Source organism: Narcine bancroftii, chromosome 14 (genome assembly GCF_036971445.1).
Source record: "Narcine bancroftii isolate sNarBan1 chromosome 14, sNarBan1.hap1, whole genome shotgun sequence".
NCBI lineage: Eukaryota > Metazoa > Chordata > Chondrichthyes > Torpediniformes > Narcinidae > Narcine > Narcine bancroftii.
The window spans coordinates 1,042,870-1,067,285 of record NC_091482.1 but is presented as its reverse complement, the minus strand read 5'-3'; the positions used below and the strand labels follow the sequence as shown (position 1 = coordinate 1,067,285).

At 41.4% G+C, this 24,416-nt stretch overlaps 1 protein-coding gene across 7 annotated transcripts in view; it reads left to right on the top strand.

Annotated features, from left to right (window-relative positions):
• smg6 (SMG6 nonsense mediated mRNA decay factor) overlaps positions 1 to 24,416 on the top strand; it is a 340,784-nt gene that overhangs the window by 311,773 nt on the left and 4,595 nt on the right. For all 7 annotated transcript variants that reach the window (XM_069910299.1, XM_069910298.1, XM_069910296.1 and 4 more), the window contains one exon: positions 12,881 to 13,092. In XM_069910299.1, coding sequence (XP_069766400.1) covers positions 12,881 to 13,092 — 212 coding nt within the window. The remainder of the gene's footprint in view (positions 1 to 12,880; positions 13,093 to 24,416) is intronic.

The following is a 24,416-nucleotide window of genomic DNA, read 5'->3' as shown; positions in this document are numbered from 1 at the left end:
ACTATTAAATATTTCAACAAAAAAATATGAAATTTATTAAAATACTAGGAAGCAATGAAAGAAGATTTACTAAATTGAAATCAACTCAAGAAATACAAGATCTACTTTGCCCTTATTTTTCAACCCACAGCATTCCCTCACAATTGAATGGAATGAACCTGGTGGACTGGCACCAGATGATGGGAATTTCCGGCTGATTCCAGGGTACTTGCTGGAGGGGAATGTGGGCTGAATTAGGAATGGTCTGGTCTGAATAGATGGTAAAAGGTTCTTTTGGCAGAGAGATAATCAGTAATAGATTAAACAGAGACATAGAATGAAGATAATCAGTAAAGGGTCAAGAGTGATCTGAGGCTGGATCTTTTTTTCCCCCAGTGTGGAAGAGGTTAAGACAGCACATGAGTGAGATAAAGATGGATGTTTCCCCATATCAGATGAAACTAGAGGACATGCCTATGTGGGTGAGCTTGTCGTTGAATAAAAGCTAAGGCATTGAGGCTAATGAGTGAGTAATAATGTCTTAGACCAGTGGTTCTCAACCTTCCCTTTCCACTCACATCCCACCTTCAGCAATCCCTTACTAATCACAGAGCTCCGATGGCATAGGGATTACTGAAAGTGGGATGTGAGTGGAAAGAAAAAGGTTGAGAACCACTGTCTTAGAACTATTATAAAAGAAGAGATGCTAACAGTTTAAAGTATATTAGGGTGATTAAATCCCAGGCCCTGACCAAGTGCATTCTCAGACATTGTGGGAATCTCAGGGATAAATTTTAGGGCCCTAGCAGATATTTGCATCTGCGTTCGCCATGGGTGAGGTCCCTGGACATTGGGGCGGTTGATGTTATGTTGGAAGGACAAGCCAGGAAACTAAGGCCAGTGAGCCTAACATCAGTGGTGTGAATGTTAGTTGTGCAGGATATACAGTATTAGGAATTTGGATTGGAGAGATAGTCAGCATGGCTTTGTATGAGGGAAATTGTGTCTTACAAATGTGATTAAATGTTTTCAAGGGGTGACAGGATTTTCAAGGGCAGGGCTTTTTATATATCCTACCTTCTTTAGTATTGGCTTTGTCACCTGCTATTTCCCCCAGTCCCTATCTACAGGTTTTAAATTAGGACTCTTGCTTCCATCAAAATCATTTGTTTAAAGTGAAACAAGCTTTCTTCAATTCGAGTAACTACCCTTTTACATCCTTTCTGAATTAATTATTCACGAATATCCCATCCATTCTCCAGTAAGACCATCATTCACAGTAGGCGATACATTTATAGTAAGATATTTGCTGCAAAGCTCAACATTCTCTTTATTTGCTGCTCCTACAATCTCTCTCTCTCTCTCGCTCTCTCTCTCGCTCTCTCTCTCTCTCTCTCTCTCTCATTTATATGCAAGGATACCCAAGACTCCTTGGATACCAATATTCAGTGGTTGCTTTCCAATTAAATAATGTTCTGTTTTTCTATATTTTGTACCAAAGTGAATAAGTCGATCACCTTGTTCACTCACTTAACCTGTGTCTCATCACACTTGCTGTGCATTCTACTTTTCATTATCATTAATCAAGATCAGAAGCAGTGACAATATTATGAACAAAAGCCATCCTTAATGGCCAAGACTGAGGGGTGATGGAATAGAGGAGATGGGAAAAGTGGAGAGGCTTTGGTGAATATGGATTTTGGGAAAATCAACAAAAAAATACACCTGCACAATAATGAATATTATGGGATATGAAATAGGGGCAAGAAACCAAATTTGATTAAATCTACAGTAGTCAACCTAGAGGATAGTTTGGGGATTGTGCTTAATTATGAAGAAAGACTTTAAAAAGTGGATTTGTTTTATTACAGGAGATTACAGAGGCATTTGACGAAGGTTTTTTTAAGTTTTTAGTTTGTTTATTTGCTGCAAAATATTGAGTACAGTGAGAAGGGGTCTTCTTTGAGCAGACCAACAGGTTATCTCGAACATTACATACAGCCATAAAGAGCACAAATTGCAGTATATGGGGTTACAATGAAAAGGAAGATCAAATGGTACCACCTAAGGGCAGCATGAGAACACTATGGTAGGGTTCATTCAGGAGCCTGGTGGCGGTGGGGAAGAAACTGTCCTTAAACCTATTGGTGCGTGCACTTAAAGTCTTTTCCCGATGGGAGGAGGGAAAAGAAAGTGTGTCAATATGTTGGCTGCCTTTCCTGAGCAGTGGGAGATGTCAATGGAATCCATGGAGGAGAGGGAGGTTTGCGTGATATTCTGAGCTGCATTCATTACCTTCTGATCTTGAACCTCTGTACCAAACTGTGATACAGCCAGTAAATATTACTTTTAATAAGGCACCTCCAGAAGTTATTGATGGACAAAGGGGGACATGCCAAATCTTCAGAGAAACTTGAGGGGATTCTTGACCGTCGTGCTGACGTGCTTATCCCAGGTAATGTCATTGGGGTTTGGTGCAGTGATTGTGAGGCCAACCATGAGACAAATTAATCAGTAATTAATGTTTTGGGACAGAGACCAAGAGAAACTCTTTCTACTAGATGATCTTGAGTCTGAGAGGATTTTCACAGTTAATGACTGAGCGTACACTATGTCACGATGTAGGAACAGGAATTGTAGATAAAGGCCTTTGGGACTTTTTATTTGGAGGGTCATTACCAACATGTGGAAACAAACAAATGGTTCCTGTGTAACTGCTCTCCCATTCAGCCATTCCTCTTTCAGTAATAGACATGGTTCAGGTTAAAGTGATGTTGATGAGATATTGCTTTGTGTCTTTCCACTGACCGTTCAAGCCCAGAACTGGGGAGTGTTCATCACTGTGACCACAGAGAAATTGGGATGATTGCCTTCTATATCAGTTGGAGTTGTTTTGAAAAACCAGACTGGAAGGAGTCATCTGAACCACCACATCCTTTAAAGAACCCATCCCATGATATTTACCCTTCTTTGCAGAAAACTCCCAATTAATTTTCCATTTGTTTCTCATTATCCAGTTATCATTTGAGTTGTTTTTAAAAGAGAGGATTTGGAGATAACGCTTCAACAACTGAACTGTTCTTCCTTTGAACTAAAATCCAAGAGTGCTGCATATTTCACTCCTCTTCCCGCATTCAGGGATACCCCTGAAGATGGAACCAGATTCTCATTTTTTTTTGGAATGTTTGGCTAAATCTTGGGCAGGATATAACGCTGCCTTCGAGAGTCCCACTAACCTGAGGAGGTGCATGCTGGATGCTGCTGGGTTTTAACTATTAACGACACTTCAAAGTGTGATCAAATACCTGCCCAGTGTTTGAGTTGATCTAGTTCTAATCTGACATTGACATAAAGCCAGTCTAATTCCCTGCAAACAATGTGCCATTTTTGTAAGGTACTGCTCTGGCTCTAAATCCTTAGATCATTCTTCTAACAAATTGTTCACCTGTTTCAAATTACTAACAAGAAAACTAACTCCAGGCAGCTAAATGGATTCAATCAGGGCACTGCAGAAAGACTTTGTCTCCCCATCTGCCTCACTTAACCCTTTGTAAAAAGCCAGTGATGGGGGATTTTTGTTTTTAATTTTCCTTCTTGGTACATCAATAATTAATGGTTTTTTATAATTTTTTTTATTTTTCACACTATGAACCATATCAACCAAAATATGTTCATTAAATTTACACAGTGGTCTTTTCTCCCCTTTCCCTCCCTCCCCTTTACCCACCCCCCTCCAAAAACCATAAATATTCAACATTTACAATGTACTAAAATCATGAAACAATATCTTCACACAAAGGAAAGTAAACAAGAAAAATGCTTCATCTATTTATTACGCACTGAATCTAGTCATTTTGTCTTCTTATCATTTTCGTTCCCATTTTAGGGGATGGAGGTCGTAGGCAAGCTCTCTCTGATATGTTTTTTTTTTTTTTTTTTTAATTAATTTTTTTATTTTTCACACCATAAATCACATTAGCCATGATATACACTATTTCTTTTCACACATATACAGTGACTTTTTCTCCCCCCCCCCCCTTTCCTCCCAAACCACCCCCCCACCCCCCCCTCTCATCCATTTTAGGTATACAATCTAGGTTGCATTAAGCCAGTCAGACAATGTTGTCATTCAACAAAATTACACCAGAAATTCTACTGAGTCCATTCTTTTCTTTCCTTCTCCTTCCATCAACTTAGGTAATGTTTGTCCCCGGTAGGTTTTCGCTATTGTATTTAATGTAAGGCTCCTATACTTGTTCGAATATTTCAATGTTATTTCTTAACCAATATGTTATTTTTTCTAATGGAATACATTTATTCATTTAAATTTGGTAGTTTCTTCCTTTTAATTTGGTTATGTATTCCATTAATATTTAAAGACATATAGTTCAGCGTAGCCCTTTTATATTTTGTTTATCTTCTCTTTCCGTTTTTCCATCATTACCTTTCCTCCTTTTCCATTTCTGTTTTCTTATTTTCAACTCTTTATAAGACAACATTCCTACAACATCTAACATTTTCCTTATTCTCCTATTTCTATCTTATTTATCCCCAATCTCCCCTTCACCTCCTGAGTTGTCCTTTATCCCTTGTCGGACAACCACATCTCCCCTCTCCATTTGGATTTGCGAATCCACTCGCAAGCGTCAACTGATTTTGCAGTGACCGCTATTTCCCCCCACCCCGCCTCCCCCAGAAAAGATTTCACTTTTCATATGTCACAAAGGTCCCTCTTTTAATTCCCTCCTTATTCTCTCTATTCCATTACCTTCCCTTATTAATTCTTGTCTATACTATCTATATTTTCCTCTAAGTACAGATACATTCATGTATGCTCATTGTCTCTATTCACTCTTATACCTCTTTACCTGCATACATATCAATCGTGATCATTTTTACTCTCATTACCCGTCTTCATCCCTCAGTCTATTTTTGTCTTTACCCACATACATATCAGTCGTGATCATTTTAACTCTCATTACCCGTCTTCCTCCCTCTGTCTATTTTTGTAATTGTTCTGCAAATTTTCGTGCTTCTTCTGGATCCGCGAATAGTCTGTTTTGTTGTCCTGGAATAAATATTTTCAATACCGCTGGATGCTTTAGTATAAATTTATACCCTTTCTTCCATAAAATCGCCTTTGCTGTATTGAACTCTTTTCTCTTCTTTAGGAGTTCAAAACTTATATCTGGATAAATGAAGATTTTTTGCCCTTTATACTCCAGTGGTTTGTTGCCCTCTCTTACTTTTTCCATTGTCTTCTCCAGTACCTTTTCTCTTGTAGTATATCTTAGGAATTTTACTACAATAGATCTTGGTTTTTGTTGTGGTTGTGGTTTAGAGGCCAATACTCTATGTGCCCTTTCTATTTCCATTTCATGCTGTAGTTCTGGACATCCTAGGGTCTTAGGGATCCACTCTTTTATAAACTCCCTCATATTCTTGCCTTCTTCATCTTCCTTAAGGCCCACTATCTTTATGTTATTTCTTCTGTTATGGTTTTCCATTGTATCTATTTTTTGAGCTAGTAGTTCTTGTGTCTCTTTAGTTTTTTTATTAGATTTCTCCAATTTCTTTTTTAAGTCTTCTACCTCCATTTCTGCTGCTACTGCCCGCTCTTCCATCTTGTCCATTTTTTTTCCCATTTCTGTTAAGGTCATCTCCATTTTAATTATTTTCTCCTCTGTGTTGTTTATTCTTTTTCTTAAATCCTTAAATTCCTGTGTTTGCCATTCTTTAAATGATTCCATGTATCCTCTAATAAGAGCAAGTATATCCTTTACCTTGCCTCTCTTTTCTTCTTCTATTTCACCATACTCTTCCTCTTCTTCTTCCTCTGGGTTGACCATCTGTTGTTTCTTTGGTGCCCTTTCCTCCTCTTCTATCTTGTTTCTATTGTCTTCTGTGGTCTCTTCTTGCTGCAGGTGTTCTGCAGCTGTCGTTGCCGGCTGTGGAGATCGACTCCCCAGCTGGTCCCCCCTCCCGTCGGTGTGTTTTTTTTCATTCGCATCGCGCATGCGCGAAACTTCGCGCATGCGCGGTTGCGCACTTTTGTTCGGCTCTGCGAGCCATTTTTGTAGTCCATTATTTACCGACCTGAGGGAGCGGGTTTCTCTCTCCTCAGCGGGCCTCTTCGGACAGGTAAGGCCTTCACCTTTTCCCTCCTTTGTCTTCTCTTCCTCTCTTCTTACCGTTGCTTTCGACTTTTCTTTTTTTGTCGCCATCTTCTTTCCACCTTTATACTCACTTTTCTGTAACTTTTATTTCTGTGCCTTTGTGTTTTCTCTTGTTTTTCCCGACTTTTCTGGAGAGGGCTGGAGTTCACCGTCCGGCCACTACTCCATCGCGTGACTCCTCCTCTCTCTGATATGTTCCATGTACGGTTCCCAAATTTGTTCAAACATTGTGACTTCATTTTTTAAATTATATGTTATTTTTTCCAATGGAATACATTTATTCATTTCCATGTACCATTGCTGTACACTCAGGCTCTCTTCCATTTTCCAAGTTGACATTGTACATTTTTTTTTGCTGTCGCTAAGGCGATCATAATGAATTTTTTTTGCACTTTTTCCAATTTGAGGCCTAATTCTCTACTTCTTAAGTTACTTAAAAGAAATATCTCTGGTTATTTTTTGTAATTTTATTTAGTATCTGATTTAGTTCTTCCCAAAACATATTCAGTTTCGTACATGCCCAAGTTGCATGTAATGTTGTTCCCATTTCCTTCTTACAGCGAAAACATCTTTCTGATAATGTTGAATCCCATTTTTTTAATTTTTGAGGAGTGATATATACCCTGTGTAACCAATTATACTGTATCATGCGTAACCTTGTGTTTATTGTATCCTTCATAGTTCCAGAACATAACTTTTCCCATACTTCATTTTTTATCTTTATGTTTAGATCCTTTTCCCACTTCTGCTTAGGTTTATAGTTTATTTCATTTTCCTTATCTTGCAGCTTAATGTACATGTTGGTTATAAATATTTTAATTATCATTCTGTCTGTAATCACATATTCAAAGCTGCTTCCTTCAGGTAATCTCAAGCTGTTTCCCAATATATCCCTTAAATAAGCTTTCAGTTGATGATATCCAAACATTGTACCATGAGTTATTCCATATTTGTACTTCATCTGTTCAAATTTTAATAAATTATTTCCCAAAAAACAATTTTCTATTCTTTTGATTCTTTTTATCTCACATTCTCTAAAGGAAAGGTTGTCTATTGTAAAAGGGATTAGCGGATTTTGCGTCAATAATAATTTTGGTATTTGATAATTCGTTTTTTCCCTTTCTAAGTGGATCTTCTTCCATGTATTAAGTAAATGATGTAGTACTGGTGAGTTTTTATATTGCACCAGCTTTTCATCCCACTTATAAAGTATATATTCCAGAACCTTTTCCCCTATTTTATCTAGTTCTATCCTCGTCCAGTCTGGTTTTTCCCTTGTCTGGTAAAAATCTGATAAATACCTCAATTGTGCAGATCTATAATAATTTATAAAATTTGGTAACTGCAAATCACCTTGATTATACCTCTCTGCTAATTTATCTAATGTTACCCTCGGTTTCCTCCCTTTCCACAAGAATTTCCTTATTATTTTCTTCTTCCTTAATGAATTTTTCTGTTAAAGGAATTGGTAACGTTTGAAATAAGTATTGTATTCTTGGGAACACGTTCATATTAATGCAGTTTACCCTCCCTATCAACGTTAGTGGTCATTCTTTCCAATGTTCTAAGTCTTCCTGCAATTTCTTTATTAGTGGCTGATAATTTAGTTTGTACAAGTGGCTTGTTATTATCTAACCTGATTCTTAGGTATCAGATTGCTTGAGCTTGCCATTTAAATGGTGATTCTTTTTAAATTCTGTATAGTATGCGTTACTCATTGGCATCACTTCACTTTTATTTGCGTTGATCTTGTACCCCAATATTTCTCCATATTCCTTCAATTTCTTATGTAATTCTTTTACTGATACCTCTGGTTCTGTTAGGTATACTGTGATGTCATCTGCAAATAAACTGATTTTTTACTTCTTTATTTTTATCCCTTTTATTTTATTTTCTATTCTTATCAGTTCTGCCAAAGGTTCAATTGCTAAGGCGAACAATGAGGGGGATAGTAGACATCCCTGTCTAATTGACCTACTTAATTTAAAGTGACTCGATACATATTCATTTACTGTTACCTAAATGCTTTAATCCAATTTATATATTTTTCTGGTAGATTGAACTTCTGTAATACTTTAAATAAGTAATTCCACTCTACTCTGTCAAAGGCTTTTTCTGCATCTAGAGCAACAGACTTATTTCTTTGGGGTTAAGGTATTAGTGCAACTTCTTATTTCCTTGAACTGAGTGGATTAGATTAATAAGTTTACAGACATTGTCTGCTGTTCGTCTTTTCTTAATAAATCCAGTTGGATCTTGTTTTACTATTTTAGGTTCACAATCGGCCAATCTGCTTGCTAATAATTTCACTATTATCTTATAGTCTGAGTTAAGTAGAGATATTGGTCTATATGATGCTGGTGTTAATAGATCCTTCCCCGTCTTTGGTATTGCTGTAATTATTGCTATCTTACATGAATCTGGCAAGTTTTGTGTTTCTCTTATCTGGTTCATTACTTCCAGGAGAGGAGGAATTAATAACTCTTTAAATGTTTTATAGAATTCTATTGGAAATCCATCCTCTCCTGGTGTTTTATTATTCAGCTGCTTTTTTAATATATCCTGTATTTCCTCTATTTCAAATGGTTTTATTAGTTTGTTTTGTTCCTCCTCTTGCAATTTCGGCAATTCAATTTAGTTAAAAATTCCTCTATTTTATCATCTTTCCCCTCATTGTCAGTTTGATACAATTGTTTATAAAATTCCTTAAAATTTTCATTAATCTCTGTTGGATTATATGTAATTTATTTGTCCTTTTTCCTTATCGTTCTTTTAGCATGTTCTGTTTTAAGTTGCCAGACTAATATTTTATGTGTTTTTTTTCCCAGTTCATAATACTTTTGGTTTGTTTTCATTATGTTCTTCTCCACCTTATACGTTTGTAACGTTTCATATTTAATTTTTTTGTCCGCCAATTCTCTCCTTTTCGTTATATCATTCCTTTTTACTAATTCCTTTTCTGTACTTACTATCTCCCTTTCCAACTGCTCTATTTCCCAATTGTAATCCTTTTTCATCTAAGTCACATAACTTATTATCTGCCCTCTAATGAAGGCTTTCATTGCGTCCCACAATATAAATATGTCTTTCACTGATCCTGTGTTTATTTCAAAATATGTTTTCATTTGGCCTTCAATAAACTCCCTAAATTCCTGTCTTTTAAGTAGCGTGGAGTTTAACCTCCATCTATATGTTCTTAGTGGGATGTCCTCCAGTTCTATTGCTAATAACAGGGGTGAATGATCTGAAAGTAGTCTAGCTTTATATTCAGTTTTCCTAACTCTCCCTTGAATATGGGCCGACAACAAAAACATATCAATCCTTGAGTAAGTTTTGTGCCTACTCGAATAATATGAAAATTCCTTCTCTCTTGGGTGTTGCCTCTTCCATTATATCCACAAGTTTCATTGCCTGCATTCATTTAACCATAAATTTGGCTACTTTATTCTTTTTACTTGTCTTTTGTCCAGTTTTATCCAACATTGGGTCCAAATTATGTCTGGGTAAAAAAATATTTTTTGACCAATGATTTATTATCTTCTCTAACTTTATTCCTTGTCCATTCCAGTATATTTTCTCCTGTCGTGTATCTCAAAAATCTTACTAAGATGGATCTTGGTTTTTGATGTGTCTGTGGTTTCGGAGCTAATGCTCTGTGTGCCCTTTCTATTTCCATTTCTTCCTGCATTTCTGTCATTCCCAGGACCTTCGGGATCCATCCTTTTATAAATTCCTTCAGGTCTGTGCCTTCTTTACCCTCCTTCAGGCCCACTATATTTATGTTGTTTTGCCTAGTATAATTTTCCAACATATCAATTTTCTGTCCTAACAACTCTTGTGTCTCTTTAATTTTTTTTGTCACTTTCTTCCAATTTTTCTCTGAAGTCATTCACTTCTATTTCTACAGCTGTTTCCCGCTCTTCCACATTCTCTACTCTTTTCCCTATTTCTGTCATGACCAGCTCTAAACTTTGCATTTTATCTTCTGTTCTTTTCATTTTCCTTTTAATTGCATTAAACTCTAGTGATAACCATTCTTTTAATGATCTCATTTGTTCTTCAAAAAAGGCTTTATCTATATTCTGTTCATCAGTTTTACCTTTTATTTCTCTTTGTCCATCAGTTTTACCTTCTATTTCTCTTTGTCCATCAGTTTTACCTTCTATTTCTCTATGAAGGTCTTGGTCTTCTTCTTCCTCTTCTTCTGAGTCTGTATCTGTGTTTGTGTCTTCTTCCTTGTATCTGTGTCTCTTCTGTTTTTCCTGATGAGCTGCTTGTATCATTTTGTCGGCCTCTTCTTGCTGGGCCTCTCGTTGCTGGTCCTCCCCTCCTGGGCTACTCGTCTGTTGTGCTTCCTGAAGTTGATCTTCTTGATGTTATCCTGCCATCTATCTCCCTCATCTGTTTCATCGCTCCCTCTTCTGCTGGATTCCTCGTCCTCCAGCTGAACGCCCTGGTGTCGGGCGTCCCTCAGCTGTTCGCTCTGTGATAGTCCACTCCTCTGCTGAGCCCCCCTCCCGCCAGTGTCCTCTTTCTCCTTTGATTGCGCTCTTTTGTTTGGCTCCAAGAACCATTTTTGTAGTGCACAGGCTGGTGGGTCGCGACTCCACAGGGCAGGTACTGACCTCGAGGGTCGGGCGCTCCTCGCCACCACAGCTTCCTGTTCCTTCATGCAGGTAAGGCCTTCTTCTATCTTCTCCGGCAACTTTTCTACTTCTTCTTTTCCATTTGCTTTTACTTTCTCCTTCTTGGGAGCCATCTTCTTTCTCTTCTCTGTATCTTTATCTTCTATTTCTTATATTTTATTTTTGTTAGGCTTTGCTTTTCCTAACTTTTTTCATATTTTCCTGGAGAGGGCTGGTTTTCCCCACCGGCCACTATCATGTGTCTCCTCCCATCAATAATTAATGTTCAGGTGATAAAATGTGACAGAATCTGGTGAGTGAAATCGTTCCCTTGAGGAGAGTACTGACCTTGAGTTCTTCACCTTATTGGCCATGCTAAACACCAATAAATATTCAACAGTACGCTAAGGCAAAAAAAAAGAGATAAAATACATACTGTAAAAGGAAATATAAATAAATATTCACAGTTAGTGCAAGAAATAAAGAGGTGTGAAAAAAGGATAGATAGATCCCCAGGACAGGATATATCCCAGGTTACTACAGGAAGCCATTTTGCTGCCCATTTTTCGAGCCAGTCCAGATCCTTCTGCAACCTTTGAAAGCCTTCCTTGCTGTCCACTACATCCCAAAAATCTTATTGACATTGGCAAACTTACTGATCCAATTTACCACATGATCACCCAGATCGTAATATTGATGACAGTCAACAATAGACCCAGAAACGATCTGTTAGGCACACCACCAGTCACAGGCCTCCATTCAGAGAGGCAATTGTCCACTACCACTCTCTGATTTCTCTCACAAAGCCAATTGCCATCATTTTAGAAAAACAAGTGGGCAGCTAATGAACCTAAAGTCGTTGAGTTCCCTGAACCCGAAAGTCTGCAAAGTTGGTAGATACATTAGTTGTGAACTTCCAAAGTCCCCATTGTTGTGGAAATGTCCCAGAACATTGGAAAGTACAAACAATGCCCCACTATTTAAGAAGGGAGAGTGACGAAAGCAGGAAACCACAGGCATTTTGGCCTGTTTTGGGCGAAACTGCTGGAATCTTTTTAAGGCAGCGATGACTGGACACGTGGAAGATTATAATATGATCAGACAAAATCAACAAGGTCTTGTAAAAGTGAAATGTTTTACAAATATTTTAAATGCCTTGAGGACATAACTAGTAGGAGAGAGAGTGGGATTAAGTTGATGATGAACATTCTGATTTCCAAATAAAATGGACGTAAATGGGAACACAGATAAAAGCTGTGATATTATCTGTAGCTTTTGATTTTCTGGCATCATGGTGGGACTTCACAGCAGACCTATGTTCTCAGCATTTCAGTGTTTGGGACACAAAGTTACTACATGCAGTAAGCAATCATTGCCCATTCTGGGTTACGGTTACTCCCAAGACAACACAAGACTTCCACTGTTCATTACTGGTGTCACCAGATGAAACACCAAATGCATACTAAGAATTCTTGTTCTTCTTTGCTTCAAAATCACTTTCACTCACTTTTGTACCCTCATGCCATGGAGTAATATAAATAACCAGGTGCATAACAGCATGTGGATTAATGGTGTGAAAACTCTGTCAATCTTGGCCTCTTGTTAAAGTTTCATATAGTATCTTGTGTTATTCCTGATTCTGGGAGATACAGCAAAATCAGAACCTCCCTCCAGCATCCAAAAGCAGGTGAATGAATTGTTGTCTGGTGTGGACCATTGTCAGTTGTCATCTTGTCTCACCTACTAACCTGTTCCTTTACACGTGGGTTTCTGAACCTCAGTGGGTGTGGGTCTGTGATGATTAATTTTGTCAAAGGGTTAATCAGACAGGATGAGCAAGAACATTGGTACCCAGGCAACACCAAGCTGCAGCCCTGTGCTTCAGGGCTAAGCAATGCCTGGGTGAATTCAGGGTCACTTTACTGGATGCTGCATTTCTACACACACTCCTGGAGGGTAGTTTTATAAGTGGGAAGATTTCACTGTGTCTGTGTAGTCTCATACTGGAAGTGTTAATATAATGACATTTTGGATCATTTCCTGCCTTTTCAAATACTGGATGTGGAATTGACACAGTATCTGTGCTGTTTAATGTTTCAGTGATTAATGAGTTGGATGGTCTGGCTAAGGGCCAGGACACAGACTGCCACAGTGGTAACCATGCCAAGTTGGTGCAGGAGAGAGCCAAGAAAGCCATCGACTTCCTGGAACAAAAGTTTGAATCCCGTGACTCATGCCTGAGGGCTCTCACCAGCAGAGGTAACGAGCTGGAGTCGATTGCGTTCAGGAGTGAAGACACAACAGGGCAACAGGTAACGTGACAGATCCCTCCTTCTCCTTCTTCCTCCTTCCCCTTCCTCATCAGCATGTCCCTCCACGAGCTGAGCAAGTAGGGATACTGGATGGTCAATCGGGGCAAGATCTCGAACCAACTGCGTGCATTCCTCAAAGAACACCAGTACCCTGGCCAACATTCCCACTTCGAACAACACCATCAAAAATACCTCGACTGATCTGTTGTCATAATTCTCTATGCCTTTTGTAGTACGGGGCTAATGATCCAGAATTCAGGAATTCCTATCCCAAGAGTGTTTAAAATTAAATTCACTAAAATTTGGTCTTTTGTGAACAGGTTCCTGAATGATTCTGAAGACCAAACGAGTTCTCTAATGTCTTGTAAACTCCCACTGCTCTGTGCTCTGTCCAAGCAAGTCAGTCTTCCTGTGAGCAGGGCGGGCAGTGGTTCCATATCTGCAAGACTCAGCTAAAACTTCTAACGCCTGACACATCCCGTCCCTGTAACCATGCAAGCATATACAGTTTAGATTGAGCCAGAAACCAATAGGGTTGATGCATTCCACAGCACTCTCCATATCCCTTCAGGAGTAAGTGAGCGCTTTGTGCTTCACATCTCATCTCTGGTGATAAGTTTTGGCAATTTTTGGTTGGAGCAGACAAATTGTTCAACATCTCATGGAATTTGAAGCTCCTATTCAAATTTGAGTTGAGGCAGCACGGTGAATGTCGTGGTTGGCAATCAAGACCTGGGTTCAAATCCCATGCTGTCTGTGAGGACTTTGTATTTTCCCCCATGTCTGCATGGGTTTTCCCCGGGGGATCTGATTTCCTACCACCATTCAAAGTGTACCTGGGGTTGTAAGTCAGTCAGTGCAATTGGGCCAGCACAGGCTCGTGGGCCGAAAGGGCCTGTTTCTCTGCTGCAGGTCTAAATTTAAGATATCTGGACAACTGTCTTTTTATGTGAGTACTGAGTTTTAAGTTTCCGTGTTCGTAGTGGCTAGGACCTCACATTGCTTTCTCTCCTGGTGCCCTTAGAACCTGAATAATCATGTTGAGAGGAACGTAATCCAGAAATGCTGCCCTCCAGACGCAAGATCAATTACCTTGCCAAAGAAAAGGATGCTTTATGCAACTTTGTCAATGTGTGTTCATCTGGGTATGGGAGGTGGCAGTGCTAGGAATTTGATAAAATGATTAATCTTGTTATGTCCCAGGCCACATCAGCTATGGACGAGTTTTGTAAAAACAGCTTCACAGAGACTTAGAAAAGCATTTGTCCTAATTTCATTCTTCAAAGGAAAATCACTCTGGATGTTCAGTTATTCAGAACACACTTTCATCGTCAGTGTTCTTTAAACAACATTTACAGGCAGTAGAGGGAAGCAACTTCCTCTGACAGGGATCCTCAGCCAAGAGGGACAACAATAAAACTGGGGCTAGGCCATTCTGGAATCAGTCAGGAAGCATTGATCTGCACTCTTCCCTTGAAATGGCATGGATGCTGGGGTCATTAGCGAGACGCATTCAAGGGTTTGAGAGCTGTGCTGAGGTACAAAGTAATTCCAGCAGTGGCTGCAAAGAAAAATCTGCTGGAAGATCTCAGTGGGTCAAGCAGCTTCTGTGGAGGCAAAGGGACACTCAGGGTTTCAGGCTGAGGTCCTTCATCCAGACGGAAACAATAGGCAGTAGAAAGAGATAACCAGCTGTCTTCCGTCGCTCTCAGTCTAAAGCTCGACCAAGGGCTGTGCACCCTCAAATCCTTTTGCCGCAGCTTACTCAGGGTGGCTCTGCAGCACCAACAAGGAGGCTCTTGTATTAACGTAAGAAATACAAGTAAGGCAGCCATTCGGCCCCTCATGCTGATCCACTATCAAAGATCATGGTTGATATTTGATTTCATTGTCACTTTTCTGTCTCTTGATTTCTCAGTGTTCAATAATCTGTTCCTCTCCGCTGTTTTGAGTATATGCGTTGACTGGGTCACTATCGCTGTCTGGGGTCGTGAAATCCAAAGATCCGTCATCTTCTGAGGGAGAATTTTGAATTGTTTATTTGTTCCATGTACCAGAATGCAGTAAGAATCCTTGTTTTGTGCGCTACTTAGGCAAGTCAGCTCAGACAGGAGGTACTGCAATAATGACAAATAAAGAAGTATAGGGAATTGTGTGACAATAGCCAAATAATGCAGGATATAATGAAAGTACAAAACCACCGTGCAAAAAACAGAGAAAAGTATAATTGTAAAAGGCAGTCCAAGGGCTTCATATTTTGCCTGTATGAGATCCAATTAAGAGTCTGGTCACAGCAGAAGAGAAACTGTCCATGAACGTGGAGGTTTGTGAGTTGGCAACTCTTCCAAGACAGCAGGAAGTGCAGATGGAGTCAATGGAGAGGACATTGGTTTGTGTGATGGCCTGAGCCTGCTCTGACAGCTCTCTGTAGATTCTCACAGTCTTGTGCAGAGTCGTTCCTGTCCCAAGTTCTGATGCGTCCAAACAGGATACTCGGACAAATGGCTGAGAGACCTTGGGGACCTCAGACTTTTGAGAAAATAGAGCCTCTGTTGTGCTTTCTTGATTGTAACATCAATGTGGTTATTGGTGATATTCACTCCGAAGAATTTGGAAGTGCACCATTAAGGATATACTGGGATGAGTGTTCCTCTCCATTTCCTGAGATCATTGGTCAGCTCATTCGTTTCACTGGGACACCGTGCTAACAGACTCTTCCTCCTTCCCGTACTCTGTCTCGTCGTGATTTGATCTGTCCTGTAAGGATGGTGTCATTTGCAAATTTGATGATGCCGTTACAACAGTGTTGGGCCACACATGAGTGTATAGGGAGTATAGATAGGGATGCCGGTGTTGAGGATTATCGTGGAGAAGGTGGCACCAACCCTCATTGCTTGTGGTTTATAGGTTATGAAGTCATGATCCATTTGCAGAAGAGAGTGCTGTTTCTCGGTTTTGAGATGAGTGTGTTTCGGACTCTGGTGTTGGAGGTAATAAACAGGAATTGAATGTGGGTGTTTCTGTTATCCAGGTGCTCCAGGGTAGGGCAATGGCATTTTCCATGGACCTGCTTCCACTGTAGGCAAATTGTAGTGGATCGAGGCTGTCCAAGAGTTGACATGGGCCACGACTAAACTCTTGAAGCACTCATAATGATGTATGTCAGAGGCACCGGGCGATAATCATTGAGGAACGTTGCTTTGCTTTTCTTTGCTACCAAATGGACCTTAAATCACCTCCGCTTGTGAGGTCAAAGATGTGCATGAATCCTCCACCAAGGACTCTATCAAAGGCTAATTTGACATCTGCAGAAGTGACCTTGGGTTTAGTTACTGATGTACATGGAGGTCGATCTACATGCCACATTGACCACCGCCAGTGGGCTGATCTCGCCTCCAACCGTGCATCTTGGCGCCTCTCAGTTCGGCGGGCAGCAACCTCCTTTGAAGAAGACCGCAGAGCCCACCCACCTCACTGACAAAAGACAAAGGAGGAAAAACCCAACACCCAACCCCAACCCACCAATTTTCCCTTGCGACCGCTGCAACCATGCCTGCCTGTCCCGCATCGGACTTGTCAGCCACCAACGAGCCTGCAGCAGACGTGGACATACCCCTCCATAAATCTTCGTCCGCGAAGCCAAGCCAAAGAACATGGAGGTCGAAGAAAATAAAAGATTTCTTCTCAAACCTGCCTTATTCTGAGACGTGCCTTCAGTTCTACCCTGATCAGCACCATTAGGTTGTTTAGTTTCCATGAGATTGTCCCTCTTTTAATCTTTCAATAACATTGGGTAAGTCTGCCTCTTCATTGGGGCAAATGGCCACAGGTATCAGCCACATTAACCAGGCTAAACTAATATCATAGCTTTGCATTATTTATCAGTATGGCTGGGTTTGCTCTGGTGTCATGTGGGTCAACATGATCCACTGTTGTGCACGCAAGGATTGCTCAGCAGGATGCCCAAAATGCTGGCTGGCCAACTTTTACTATGTGCTGTTCACTGCCCCTGAACTGAGTGGCGCTTCACAGCCACCCACGTTGATGAGGGTCTGGAGTCATAGGCCTGGCCAGATAAGGACATTAACCCTTTAGACTCTGTGCCCCTGTTATCAGAGGGCTACCAACAAGCACATATACTCCAGGAGTGGTTTTATACCCAACCACCAGCTGGTTCATACTGGTGTTTACCTACGGACCCGATCCAGATTGTATATTATGAAAGATTAAAAATGGCCAGTCTAGGATTAAAGGAGCATTCGCTTTTACATTCCAGATTAATTTAATTTAATTATTTGAATTTCTGTGGCTGCCAGAATGAGATTTGAACTCTTGTTTCCAGATCAACAGTTCAGGAGTGTGGATACATGTCGTGATTGAACCATGATCCCACTGTACTACCTACATAGGCACCTGGGCTGTGTTCAGAGATGGGAACTTGGAGCCATGAGTTGGTGCCATCTACATGACACCAACCCTGTATAGTGTGATTGGATCTTTTTTGCCCTTTGAAGTACTCTCACTGGCAACTAGTCCATAATCAGATCAGTTGTGTCTGTGAATCTTATCCATTGCACAGCAGTGAAAGAAAGATTAAAAAGGTGCATTTACATAGCATCCTTCATGTCCCTTTCAGAATACTCAAAATACAACACAGCCAGTGAAATGCCGCTACTGTTGGAGGGCAGTAAGCAGTGCTGAGCCCACCCTCCAGGTCACCAAATCTATATGTGCAACTAAATTGAACCATAGAACATTACAGCATAGAAAACAGGCCCTTGGGCCCTTCTAATCTGTCCCAAACTATTATTCTGCCTGGTCCCATTGACCTGCATCCAGTCCACACCCCTCTCATCCATGGACCTGTCCAAATTTTTCTTAAATGTTAAAACAGAGCCTGCATTCACCACTTCAGCTGGCAGCTCGTTCCACACTCCCACAACTCCCTGTGTGAAGAAGTTCCCCCTAAACTTTTTTTCCTTTCACCCTTAACCCGTATCCTGTGGTTTGTATCTCACCCACCCTCAGTGGAAAAAGCTTAGCTGCATTTACTCTGTCTATATCCCTCATTATTTTGTGTACGTCTATCAAATCTCCCCTCTGTCTTCTACACTCTGGGGAATAAAGTCCTAAACTGTTTAATCTTTCAATTGAAAGGAGAATTGAGATGGCCATTAGGATAGGGACTTCCACCATAACCTGGAGGAAGGGGCAAATTAAACGTACACCATCAATCATCATTTACAACCAGCAGCACTGATTAAATCCCATTATAAATGGTTTTAATACCCATGGGTTGCCTTTTATTGACAGTGGGGGTTTAACCAGCCACTGCCACGGGCATGGAGAGGCTTGAAGTGTGCTGTGTGGAATGGACTGACCTGTAACGTGGCCCCTTTTCCAGCCTCCAGTCCAATGTGGAGGAGCAGCAGAATCATTGCCTCCGGCAGTTCTAGTCACCATGTAAACTCCATGGCCTCGCAAGGTGTTTATTGTCCGTTTGTTCAGAGTGTACCTCACTGGGGGCACATAAGCCACTGCCATAAAAAGAGCTCAAATAAAGATTTTATGTACACACTCTAGCATCATATAAACTGCAACACAGGCACATTCTGAGGGCAAGAGCCTCTTGGAAAAACTTACACTTTTTTCCAGCAAACCCCCCCCACCTTTCCGTCCCTACCCCAGCCGCCAGCCCCAACAAAAAAAGACTTTCAACTGCTGCTGTGCGTGGACTCCTTGAAATGAGTTGCAGGTGTAACAGGAACACCTGCAAGAAAGTTCGAAACCTAATCTGGACAGTATTGTGAAGTGGCTACAGAACCACATTGCCTGAATTGGCAACATGTGGGCTTCATTACAGAGTTGTGCTTGCAATGAGCAGTTGGCCGCTGAAGAATTTCCTTCCACTTGATGGTGATGTGGTGCTGGAACCAGGCGGCAAGAGGAACTTCAAGGCACCACTGAACTCTGCCCTGACTCTCATGTGTAGAAATTATTCCCCATTTACCTCATTATTGTCACCAATTCAATCCTTACCTGTCAGAAATCCACACAAAAAAGATCCAATTTAACAAATGTTAACCACACAGCGGTGCATTTTTACACTGTTTTTCATCATCTGGAACACAGCGGTCGGTGCAAGGGGTGGGAAAGGGTTGAAATTTGACCATTCTTTGCAAGAACCAGAATGAAAGCATCATCCCCTGAAATGCAGAATTTAAATCGACCAGAAGTCATCTTGATCATTGACTCTTTCCTTTGAGGCCAGAACCAGTGGACGTTCCTGCATTGGTTTTTCACTGTTGTCACATGGATAGAATTCTGGATGTCTCATGTCATCAGTGAACTTGTTGATGGTGTTGGAGTAGTGTTTGGCCACAAAGTCATGCGTTAAAGCACATGAAGGTGGATAAATCCCCAGGGCCTGACAAGGTATTCCCTCAGACCTTGAGGGGGGCTAGTGTAGAAATTGCAGGGGCTCTGGCGGAAATATTTAAAATATCCTTAGTTATGGATAAGGTGCCAGAGGATTGGAGGGTAACTTACATTGTTCTGTGTTTAAAAAAGGCTACAAAAGTAACCCTGGAAATTATAGGCTGGTGACCCTGACATCAGTAGTAGGTAATTTATTGGAAGGTGTTCTAAGACATTGGATATACAGGTATTTGGATGGCCAGGGACCGATTAGGGATAGTCAACACTTTGTGCATATTAGGTCGTGTTTAATAATCTGATAGAGTTTTTTGAGGAGGTTACCAGGAAAGTTGACAAAAGGAAAGGCCGTGGATATTTTCTACATGGTCTTCAGTAAGGCTGTGACAAGATTTCACGTGGGAGGTTCAGACACTCAGTATTCATGGTGAAGAAGTGAACTAGATTTGACAATGGCTGGATTGGAGAAGCCAGAGAGTCGTGGTGGATGATGCTTCTCAGACTGGAGGCCTGTGACTCATGATGTCTCTCAGAGATCAGCGCTGGGACCTTTGTTATTTGTTGTCTATATCAATGATCAGGATGATAATGTGGTAAATTGGATCAGCAAGTTTGCAGATGACACAAGGTTGGAGGTGTTGTGGACAGTGAAGAAGGTTTTCAAAGCTTGCAGAGGGATCTGTATCAGCTGGGAAAATGGGCTGAAAAATGGCAGATGGAATTAAGGCAGACAAGTGGGAGGTGTTGCGTTTTGGAAGGGCAACCCAAGAAAGAACAAGGAGAAGGATATTGAATGGTGCGGGGTAAAGGAAGAAAGAGGGTAATTATAGAAAATGTAGTAATTAAGAAATAAGAAGTACTGGAGATTTTGAAGTGTATGAGGTCTCCAGGTCCTGACAGGATTTTCCTCAGGACCTGAGAGAAGTTGGTGACAAAACAGCACCAGTTCTGACAGTGATTTTTCGAAAGTCATTCGAGATGGGTAATAGTGTCAGAGGATTGGCATATTGATAATGTGGGTTCTTTGATTAAAAACAGTTCGAGGAGCAAGCCTAGCAATTATAGGCCTGTAAGTTTGACGTCTGTGGTAGGTAAGTTCATGGAAAGCATTCTTCGAGATAGTATATATAAGTATCTGGAGAGACAGGGTCTGATCAGGAACACTCAACATGGGTTTGGGCGGGGAAGGTCATGCTTGACCAATCTTGTTGAATTTTTTGAAGAGGTGACTAGGAATGTTGATGAGGGTAGAGCAGTGGATGTGGTCTATATGGACTTCACTAAGGCCTTCGATAAGGTTCCACATGGAAGGTTAGTTAGGAAGGTTCATGTACTAGGTATTAACTTTGAGATAGTCAAATGGATTGAACAGTGGCTGGAAGGAAGATGCCAGAGAGGCGTAGTGGATAACTGTTTGTCAGGCTGGAGGCCGGTAACAAGCGGAGTGCCTCAGGGATCTGTATTGTGTCCCTTGCTGTTTGTCATTTACATTAATGATCTGGTTGATGGGGTGGTAAATTGGATTAGTAAATATACAGTTGATACTAAAATAGGTGGAATTGAGGATAATGAAGAAGGTTTTCAGATTGCAGAGGGATTTGGCCGCTTAGAAGAGTGGGCTGAAAGATGGCAGATGGAGTTTAGTGCTGAAAAGTCTGAAGTGCTTCATTTTGGAAGGAATAATCCAAACAGGACACACGCAGTAAATGGGAGGGCATTGAGGAATGCAGTGGAGCAGAAAGATCGAGGAATAACGGTGCATCCTTCCCTGAAGGTAGAACCTCGTATGGATAGGGTAGTGAAGAAGGCTTTTTGTATGCTGGCCTTTATAGAATACAGGAGTTGGGAGGCGATGTTGAGACTATTCTAGGCATTGGTGAGGCCAAATTTGGAATACTGTGTGCAGTTCTGGTCACTGAATTATAGGAAGGATATCAACAAGGTAGAGGGAGTGCAGGGAAGATTTACGAAACTGTTACCTGGGTTTCAGAATCGAGATTACAAAGAACGATTGAGCAGATCAGGTCTTTATTTGTTGGAGCATAGAAGGTTGAGGTTGATCGAGGTATTTAAGATTAAGAGGGGGATAGAGAGAGTTGATGTGGATAGGCTTTTTCCCTTAAGGGTAGGAGAGATTGAAACAAGAGATCATGAGTTAAGGGGCAAAAATTTATAAGTAACATGAGGGGGAACTTCTTCACTCAGAGAGAGGTGGCTGTGTGGAATGAACTTCCAGGAGAAGTAGTGGAGGCAGGGTTCATTTTGTCATTTAAGGAAAAATTGGATAAGTATATGGATGGGAGGGGAATGGAGGGTTATGGGCAAGGTGCAGGTAGATGGGACGAGAGGAGAGGATGGTTCAGTGCGGCCTGTTTCGTGCTGTAATTGTTATATGGTTATGGTAAATGGTTGAGCACTGAGGAGTGCAGTAGAACAGTGGGGTCTGGGAATACAGATACATAATTCCCTGAAAGTGGCGTCACAGGTGGAGAGGGTTGTGAAGAGAGCTTTGGGCGTATCGGCCTTCGTAAATCAAAGTATTGAGTACAAGAGCTGGGATGTTGTGGTAAAGTTGTACAAGACATTGGTGAAGCCAAATCTGGAGATTTGTGTGCAGTTTTGATCACTGAATTACAGGAAAGAAATCAGTAAGATAGAAAGAGTGTAGAGGAGATTTACTAGGATGTGGACTGGACTTCAAGGAACTGAGTTACAGGGAAAGGTTAAACAGGGTAGGATTTTTTTTCCTGTAGCATAGAAGAATGAAGGGAGATTTGATCGAGGTATTTAAAATTATGAAGGGTCTCCACAGAGTAGAGGTAGATTGGCTTTTTCCACTGAGGGGAGGTGAGATACAAAGCAGAGGACATGGGTTAGGAGTGAAATGCGAAATGTTTAGGGGGTGGTGGTGGGGGTGTGGAATGAGCTGTCAGCTGAAGTGGTGAATGCAGGATCAATTTAGACAGGTACATGGATGGGAGAGATATGAAGGGCTATGGACTGGTGCAGGTCAGTGGGACTAGGCAGAAAAATAGCTTGGCACAGACTAGAAGGGTCGAAGAGGCCTGTTTCTGCGCTCTACTCTTCTATGGTTCTATGTTGAGGGTGGATCTTTGGGGCTGAATACACAGCCTTGGAGGGCACTAGTGTTTAGGGTGATTGTACAGGAGGTGCTGTCCCCTATCCTCATTGATTGCAGTCTGCAGGACATGGTCAAGGATCCGTTTGCAGAGTGGGGATGCTGAGACCAAGGTCCTGGAGTTTGGGGACAAATTTGTTTGTGACTGTGGTGTTGAAGGCAGAACTATGGTCAATGAATAGTAGAGTCTGATGCAGGTACTTTTAATTGTGCTGATGTTCCAGGGCTAAGAGTAGGTCCATGGAGATGGCGTCTACCTATTGCATTGGTTAGTGAATTGGTAGGTGAAGGCTGGCTAGGAGGTTGGAGTTAAGGTGAGCCATGACCATCCCCTGGAAGCCCTTCTTGGTGCCAGTAATAATCAAGGCCCATCACTTTGGCACTGGGATGGTGGTGGGAACTCCAGGGAATATTCGTGACAGCTTTTCTGCGCAGGAATTTAGGATACATCCCGAGACTCTGTTTGGGCTAGTTGTTTTGCGTGGGGTAACTCTCAGGAACCCAGTCTGACATCTGCTGTGGTGATTGGGAGATCCAAGGTTGTGATGGGACCCTCTAGCTCACTGGCCTGTTCAAAGCAAGCTTTGTGCTGGGAGGTGAGTTTGGTTCAGACATGTCCACTGGTCAGTGGCACACACTGGGCTGAATGGCCTTTTTCCATGCTGTACCATTCTGTAGCTGGAGTGAGAACAACAAAGCAGCTGATAGGGTCCTTGAAATGAACCCTGCCAATACAAGAAATTCCAGCAAGTCTCATGGGCAAAGGGAAAGGTCAGGGCTGCCAAAGAAAGGTTACAGACCACCCACTGCCAGCTGCAGGCAAGAGTGTGACTCATTGCAGGCTTGTTCCACAGAAACTGATGCACAACAAGCCACCGAGGTGTTCACCATGCACACTCCTCTCTCCTCAGTCACAGCACGGATATCCTGTGTAACCCGGATCCTTGCTTGATGCTGTGAGATGCTTCTCTTGGTTATGTTTAACTGGAGAACTCAAAGGCTCCTGTCATCACACGTGAAGGTTGTGTGAACTTTTGTGACCTTTCTTCCTGCTTCGTTCCAGTTGGTCGATTGTCATACGCACCAAGTTGCAGTGATAGAGGTTGTTTTGCGAACAGACCATTGGATGTCTCATACATAGTACGGAGTAAGAGACCATACAGAAGTGCAGCGTTACCGAGATCAGTGAGCCATGATCATCCTCTGGAAGCCCTTCATGATGGGGAGTGCCAGTGGGTGCCAGTGGGTCAGTCAGCAACATGATTTTACTGTTTTGGGGTCCATTCAAGAGGAAATTATGTCCTTGGAACATTAGTTTCACTACAACCTAATACTGTGAAGTACCAGGTGTAGGACTCTGATATAAATCCAGTCACGGCCGTGATTCCAGCATGCTCCTCTCATGTTGACGGCAGCTGGCCTCTGCTCCGTCCGGCTGGAAATGTGAACAAGGGTGTAAGTAAACATGTAACCTACTCTGTCAACTTCTGTCTCACCAAGACTCCGACGACATGCTGCACAGTGTACATGGCAACACACTCCATCACGTCTGTAATAAATGGACTTTCAACCTTCCCAAGTTTCCTTCCCCCTACCTGGAAACCATCCAGTGTTCCCTCCTGATCTCTAGCCAGTGACTCCTGTGAGATGCTCTGATGGGGCAAGAATATCAATGAAATCATGATTCGGTGTTGCCAGTGAATGTGTGTTTGACTTGATGTTCATTACAAAATCAGCAGATTAACATAAT